This window comes from Coenobita brevimanus, chromosome 71 (genome assembly GCF_032717465.1).
Source record: "Coenobita brevimanus isolate Jiangsu-jjx chromosome 71, ASM3271746v2, whole genome shotgun sequence".
Lineage (NCBI taxonomy): Eukaryota > Metazoa > Arthropoda > Malacostraca > Decapoda > Coenobitidae > Coenobita > Coenobita brevimanus.
The window spans coordinates 31,582,193-31,590,180 of NC_137024.1; the positions used below are offsets into that span (position 1 = coordinate 31,582,193).

At 45.1% G+C, this 7,988-nt stretch overlaps 1 protein-coding gene across 1 annotated transcript; it reads left to right on the forward strand.

The window, feature by feature from the left end:
* The first annotated feature begins 737 nt into the window (after positions 1-737).
* LOC145406728 (uncharacterized) lies at positions 738-4,486 on the forward strand. The gene is made up of 3 exons (XM_080277826.1): positions 738-776; positions 2,244-2,536; positions 4,243-4,486. The coding sequence occupies exons 1-3, from the start codon at positions 738-740 to the stop codon at positions 4,484-4,486; spliced, it is 576 nt and encodes a 191-aa protein (XP_080133952.1).
* The last annotated feature ends 3,502 nt before the right edge of the window (positions 4,487-7,988 follow it).

Here is a 7,988-nt window from a genome sequence, read left to right on the forward strand (position 1 = left end):
TTAAGCCTGTCGAGAATGTCTAACTCATAATCAAGACCTGACTGGCTAACAACAGAGCAACGATGACGGTACTGATATTTACTATCTTGGTCTACAAACACTGTCTACCCAGACTATACATACTGCCTGTTATTCAAACTAAATGGCTAATAATCACTTTAACAGTATGCCAGTATGCAGCTAACATTTAAACACAGGATAATTGTTAAACACTCATTCCATTACCAAGCATTTGGCTAACACTTATTAAAACATAGAGCATTTTAGTAAAAGATATCCGGATAATAACAGTTTTGATGTTTAATATTGGCAACACTTCCTCAGTCACTAAGCAAAGCACACTGAATTCGTGGCAACAACACTTACTTTCACAGCAAGACTAACACATGTGCTTTAAGTGTGTAGTTAACGTTTTCTTGACTATTAACTGATCATTTCTTACATTCATCATCAGGTCATCTTTTCCTGTGACAGTCGCAGTCCTGGGTCCATTAATCACACACACACACACACACACACACACACACACACACACACACACACACACACACACACACACACACACCTGTGCATAATTACCTTCCTTCAGTCCTTCCACACGTTCAAACCACCTCAAGCCTACCCCTACTGCAAGACCTCTTTCACCCCTTCAGTTTGGTGATGTTGTTCGTATTCTTGATATACCCAGACGATTATGTTCACCTCAGGATAGACTTTTGGAACTGGAGGGGTTAGATATGGCCCTCATCACCTTCTTCAAGCGTTTCCTAGCCTGTGTAAGTTGCTTATTACGACACCGGAACGAAGGGGTAAAGACTTCAACACCTAACATACATTAAATCTGTACTGGACAACCCATCCCTCCATGACACATTGTACATTAGTCTGACCGTTTTAATGTTACTGCATCTACACCCACTTTCATTCTGCCTCTTGACTGCTCGTGTCGTTGCCATACATTCACACACACACACTTACGCCAGCTGTGTATACTTAACCATCAGAGTGTAGGAAGGACCTTCTCGTTGTCAGTAACCAGCAGTTCTATATTTTTCCAGCCACAAGTGATTTTTGTATAGTCTGTTTTCGCCTGACGGAACCGGGCCACTCCCAAAGCTTGAAAACTACATCGTCTTTGCATTAAATTCAGTGAGCGTTATTTAAGAGATAAGAATGAGTCTCCTTGCCTACGAGTTAAAGCGACCCTCCAGTCTGACTACACTTGACCGTCAACTGAGCTCAAAGGGTTAGGAATCTTCGTCAACTCAGAGTAAACGTGTACTTGTGGTGTCAGCTCCAGTGCCACCACCAACATTAATCACGTCCTTAGATAACCAACCTTACTAGCATATTACAGAGATATCGTCAAATTACTTACTGTCCCGTCCAGCTGGAGCCACTCGACTGCCAACACAAGCAGCACATCTACAGTAAAATAAGCATCATCTCACAACCTGTCCCGCAGCCTCTTTACCTCATGTGTATCCTCTCGTTATAGTATTTACATTTACGTTAACGATGAATAGCTAACAAACACATCCATTTGCTTCATTGCTTAGGCCACCACTTACTTTTTCGTTAATAGTTCTTCATCAGTCATCATTTCCAGGTGCTCTTTACTCTTATCAACGGTTCACTTGCGCGGATCAAGCGAACCTTTCTTTATGTTTGATCACTGTTGATGCGTCACAAAGTAATAAGAATATTGCCCACGGAATAAATATATGAGTACTATTTGTTGTGTAGGTGGGGCTGCCAGCCCCGGTGCTGGTCAGGTGTTGTCCACTCACACCTGAAGCACACCACCATATTTGGGTTTCTTGGAGCTGGATTTACTGTCGTCACCCTGATCTTTCCTCGTGTTGGGTTGTCATGGGAAGAAGATTCTAAAACAAATCTCTCTGGCTTCTTTTGGGATAGTTTCCTCCTTCCGTTATTGCGTCGTAGGAGCTGTGAGGTTGTTTACATCATCGGTGGAGAGCCGTAGTGCCGCGATACCCTTATGAGATCAGCATAAGCAGATTTACACTGGCAGGGAATTATTGTCCATATACTGGTGTGTCCATGTCATCAAATTAATGCCATATCGTGACTGTGTGTACGGGGTTTGGGGTGGAGGCTGGGGAATTATTTTGTTGTGGTCTTCCTAATGAAGGTGAGGACTGGCCCGACAAAAGCAGGAAATACCGAAGTAAGTTGAATCATATAACTGCTCCTAATACTCGTGATCCATTTCACCCAAGGTTGTGGCGGTGTTTCTGAGTACGGCAGTGGTGTTGGCGGCGGCCACAGGTGGCGGTGGCGGCGGCGGGTATGGTGGTGGTGGCGGAGGAGGTGGCGGGGGCGGAGGCGGCTATGGCGGTGGGGGTGGCGGTGGCGGCTATGGCGGCGGGGGTGGCGGCGGTGGTGGTGGGTATGGCGGGGGAGGTGACTTCGCCCCCGCCCAGTACAACTTCCAGTACGACATCAACGACCCGTCCTATGGCAACTACTTCGGCCACAAGGAGGAAAGGAACAACGACGACACGACAGGAAGGTAAGACAACCATCCATACACTCAGAATTTAAAATGTGATGGGCAAAGCTAAGCCGACAATTTCTGACGAATTTCTGACGCACACAGCAAACAGAGAGAAAATAATTATCCTGTGTATATTTGATAACCTTCCCTTTCCCATCCTCATTTGAATTTAAAGAATACAACTGGATAGGTGATAAGTGATAGAGAGAAAAAAATAAATAACACCACCTGTAGATAAGAGACAGTACAACATATGAGAGAGGTAAGTATTAATGAGACAAATACATACGAAACACGCCATACAGTATAGGCTCAGCAATGACGTCACTGCACGATGGTCAGAGGTGATAAGAGACATAGGAAGAGATAAAGACTGATAAGAGATGCTGGGGAGAAAACACTAACAGAGAAACAGTGGCACTAATGGCAGTTTAGAGATACGAAATGAAGGAGAGATGTTACGATAATATTTTTTTCAGTAATAACTCTTGTAGGAGAGAAAAGAAATATTTAGTTTATAAACTGATGTAAGGGATAGGCCATTCTGTGTTTTCATAAGAGACATTTAGGTGTTAGCAGATACACACACACACACACACACACACACACACACACACACACATTCAAATGAACTGTCATTACCCTGAAGGGCCTGACAGAATCCAATTAGTGACTGAATGATTACCTCTCATGTTCGAGTCAGCTCCACAACTTTTCTCCAACAAATGCCAGGCGATTTTCTTCGAGTGAGACTGAGTCACAAAGTCTTGAGGATATTAATATTCACACCAGCGCACGTTTCCACATTATACACCTGGTTATAAATTCGAACCACTGAGTGTGAGAACCATGGAGTCGAGGCAGTTGTAACAGAATCAATGGCGTGGTAACTGAGTAAGGAGGATTGGGGGACGGGAGGTGTGGGGGGTTGGGAAGGGGTGGAAGAGTAAGGGTGGTGTGGGGGGTTGGGAGGGGGTGGAAGAGTAAGGGAGGTGTGGGGGGTTGGGAGGGGGTGGAAGAGTAAGGGAGGTGTGGGGGGTTGGGAGGGGGTGGAAGAGTAAGGGAGGTGTGGGGGGTTGGGAGGGGGTGGAAGAGTAAGGGAGGTGTGGGGGGTTGGGAGGGGGTGGAAGAGTAAGGGAGGTGTGGGGGGTTGGGAAGGGATGGAAGAGTAAGGGAGGTGTGGGGGTTGGGAGGGGGTGGAAGAGTAAGGAAGGTGTGGGGGTTGGGAGGGGGTGGAAGAGTAAGGGAGGTGTGGGGGGTTGGGAGGGGGTGGAAGAGTAAGGGAGGTGTGGGGGGTTGGGAGGGGGTGGAAGAGTAAGGGAGGTGTGGGGGGTTGGGAGGGGGTGGAAGAGTTAGGGGGGAGGATAAGGGAATTGTGGCTGTAGGTGCGAGACGTGTGTGCTGCATATCGTTGCTGGATAACAAAAATAGATGATCACAGAAATTACAGTGATATTAAAAGGCTCATGTGATTTATGAACGCCTGTGTAATAAGTCAGTCAAGTGAAAACTACATAGGTAACAGCAATTACACCTATGTTGTGGAAATATAATGGGACTTTCAAAATACATACTTGAATGGTTTGAAACATACCGTACATCTTGTGATATATATACGTATAACACTTTTAAGATAACACACAAAGTAATGCTTAAATTAGACGTGAAAAAACCGTGTAATTATCTGATTACTAACGTGGGCGTCTTCCCGCCAACAACAGCTACTACGTGCAACTCCCCGACGGTCGCAGACTCACCGTGGATTACTTCGTGGACCAGTGGGGCTTCCATCCCACCGTCAGTTATGAGGGCGAGGCTCAGTACCCTAGCGGCGGCGGCGGAGGTGGAGGCTACGGCGGTGGCAGTGGCAGTGGCGGTGGCGGTGGAGGCTACGGCGGTGGCGGTGGCGGTGGCAGTGGCGGCGCTGGCAAGGGTGGCGGCGGCGGCGGTGGAGGATACTACTAATTCGCCCAACAGTCACCCTGGCAACCACTCCCGGAATAGTCATCACCTCAATACATATCACATATCAATTCTGGTTATTGATGGAAACTTTCAGCAACTGCAACCTCAAATGTATATTTTAGCACAAACTCACAAATGAAGAGCAAGACAGAGGTTTGAACTAAACTCTGAGCGGAGTCGAAACCCGTTCCCCCCGACCGAATCTCCCACACCATCACTCTCTCAGCCTCTCCTGCTCTCTATTTACTTCCTGGGTATCTGTATATGGGTTGGACTGATTCTTGCTACCATTTTTATGAATGTTTTATTTGGTGAGCTTTGTAATACCGTTCAGATCAATAGACTCAATTTCAACTTCTGCACCGTGCATATACAAAGAATTTTGCACCCCCCCCTTTTTTTCAAACTTCATACGTCATCATGTCATACGCCGCATTAAGATACTTAACATTCACACGAAACTGACACCTCTCATCTTCTGTTTGTAGCTACACTATTATTTGTGCCTTGTATTTCGCCCCTATCAAGGTAACTATGTAGAAGCCATACTTGCACGAAACATCAATAGACCGATGAAATCTTGGAAATCGAGTCTGCAAACATAACATCACCTTCCTTATCATCCTTCTTTTGTACTTGTCACTTGTTCTTTGTTGATCCCTGTCTGTTGTCAGTTATCTTACAATTCCAGAAGCTTTGTTGTATATTCTGCAATTGCAAAGAACAAAAAAGACGAAAAAATATATAATGCGAAAAGCGTGTGTGTGTTTTAGTTCGTCAGTGACCTGAATGAATTGAAGAATCATGATGATGATGATGATGATTGTACATGCATATATATATATATATATATATATATATATATATATATATATATATGATAACCCACACACACACACACACACACACAAACAAACATACATACACGAACATGATTATAATCCCTAAAGAAATTCATATTGGCCCCTGAACAATGTTTAAAATAGGTCAGTGGATTTGAGAGGGTCACCACCTTCGACACGCGACCCTTCCTGTGGGTTGGGGGACGACGGGGAGGTGCAAGCCTTTAACAGTCCTCTCCAATAAATAATTTAAAATCATGCCAGTAGGTGGCCATGTGCAGTCTGAAATTTATACCAGGGCGCCGTTCAAAGATACAGGATACACTGATCCCAATATATGGACATTTTTAAAAACGAGAGATGTTCAGTGAGTGTCACCCTTAAAGTCTCCCTGGAATACCCAGCTGTAGGAGCGTCTGTTTCTAAATTTTCCTGCAAATGAAAACAATTCATTAATAACGTAGGATATTTTCAAGTGTTTCCATGACAAAATAACACTAAAGAATTAAGTTAGAGTGCCCTCCCCCCAAAAAAAAAAAAAAAAAAAAATCATGTGATAAGTTTTAGGACCATATTACGAACTTAGTGACCACGAGTCTGTTTCATAATGTGATGAACTTCGTTATTGGGCTGCAGGCGAATCACCGTCTCCTAAATTTGAAGATAATAAACACTGAGTTTTACTTTCTCATATGTAAATAAGAGTAACCCTCGTAACAATAATGAGCAAGTCTTATTTGAGGGGTCTTTTAATGACCAAGGTGGGTCCTCCTGCATAGTCTGCTTCATTGGATTATCATTGTACTGATGGGGACAAACCACTGCCCCAAAACCCCGCATTTCGACCACTGCCCCTGAAGGCTGCTGTGCCCGTCGTTGGCGTGACATGTGTGTGGTTAATGTCACGTCGGGTGGTGGTGAGCACAGGACCCACCGAGTAGGAGTGGGCTAGCACAGCAACGGGTGCAGCAGACCCACCAGATCAGCTGTCATGGGGTCTGATCAAGGAGTCTGACTGTACCCAGAGAGAACACACATAGCTCGGCCCACCTCCACACTCAGGCGAAGCTGACGCAGTTTCTGCTGGCACCGCCTTGACCACCTAGTTGACAAACACCAATAAATCTCCCACTGGCAACTAAGGGGAATTATAACTTGCAAGAAAAACGGAAAATCTTCTACTGATTTTTCGCCAAGACACGAAGAATGACCACGGCCATGTCCTACTGCATGCCTAACCACATCACAAGTGTAGAGTTTGTGATACTGTTATTAAATCACAAAGCTCTTGCGTCTCATCTGTTGTAAATGCTAAGGCTGTGTCAGAAGCCAGTCGCTGAGTGACATCAGACTGTTGATAATAACAAACTCCATGGGCAGAGGGGCTGCAATTACGTTTATCAGACTGGGAAGGACGTAAGGGACTATCTTAAGATCAAAGAGCATGATATTGAAACGGAAGACATCGCCAACCCCCTGAAATGCCTGAAATTTACTGAATTTCAAATAAATTGAGACGTGGCAATACACGTCCTGCAGGTGTACACTGATTCCAGCCGTGGGTCAGGGAGTAACTGGAGGCAGACTTGAGCTACAGAGATCATCAGGAACTGGTGGTTTCAGATGTATCCTACTTGGTAAAGGAGCTCACACTGATCACCAGTCTCACTATGGTTGTCACCTTTAGTCCTGGGGAAGAAGCGAGTCACTAAGACTCTGTTTGATGTCCCCTCTACAGTGTCCTTGCAGACCATGCTCTCCATTTGTTGTCTATCCAACTGGAAGGCACAATGAAGTCCTGCTGGTACAACGAGAGAGGGCCTCAACTGCCTCATACAGGACGGTTATCACCTTGCCACTGTGGCATCCCAGGTTAGAGTGAGGCATAAGTCTTACCAATCAGTAAGCAGGTCCTGGGTGGAACAAACACTGCATGGCAAGGGTACGAACAAGTCTGATCCCTCACCGCGAAGGAGGCCCACTCTTTGGAGAAGTCCTTCATCTTTCTCCACGCTGTCTTTATGGTGGCAACGAAAGGGTCTCTTCTGTTTTCCGAGGAATTCTTAAAGTTCTTGGATGCAGTGAAAGAGGTGGTGAAGTGCAGTTTGAAGGGATCTGATCCATAGATTGTGATGGTCACGCCATTAACTAGGTTTTGGGAGGTCTGGCAGGATTACAGGCCTGTGCCACCCAGAAGTGAGAGGAAAGACAAAAATCGCAAGAGACGAAGATGAATCTTTTTCGGTTTGTCCTTAAGCCCTTCCACTGAAGGCTGAGGGGAGTACCCATCAACTGCTCAAGTGTTGTCCACACCAGAGATGTTGGTGAGGCGGTAAGGGCATTGGCAAATGTAGCCAATACTTATAGGATGCTGGCTAAGTTCCCCCAGGCAACACCAGTGTGATAGACTCGAAGCTTCTCAGCCAAGATAAGAGCAACCCGTACACTATGGGAGGATGAAATGATGAAATATAATGCAAAGAGCCTATGGCGCGTCTTGGTTGTTTTTGGTGTAAAAATATGACTGGAAAAAATGTAATATTGTAAATTTTGTAGCCTTCAAAGTTATTTACATGTTCATAATTATACATAACCACATACACACACGAAATTCACATCCACAAAATAAGTAAAGCCTACAGAAATTCACATACATACAT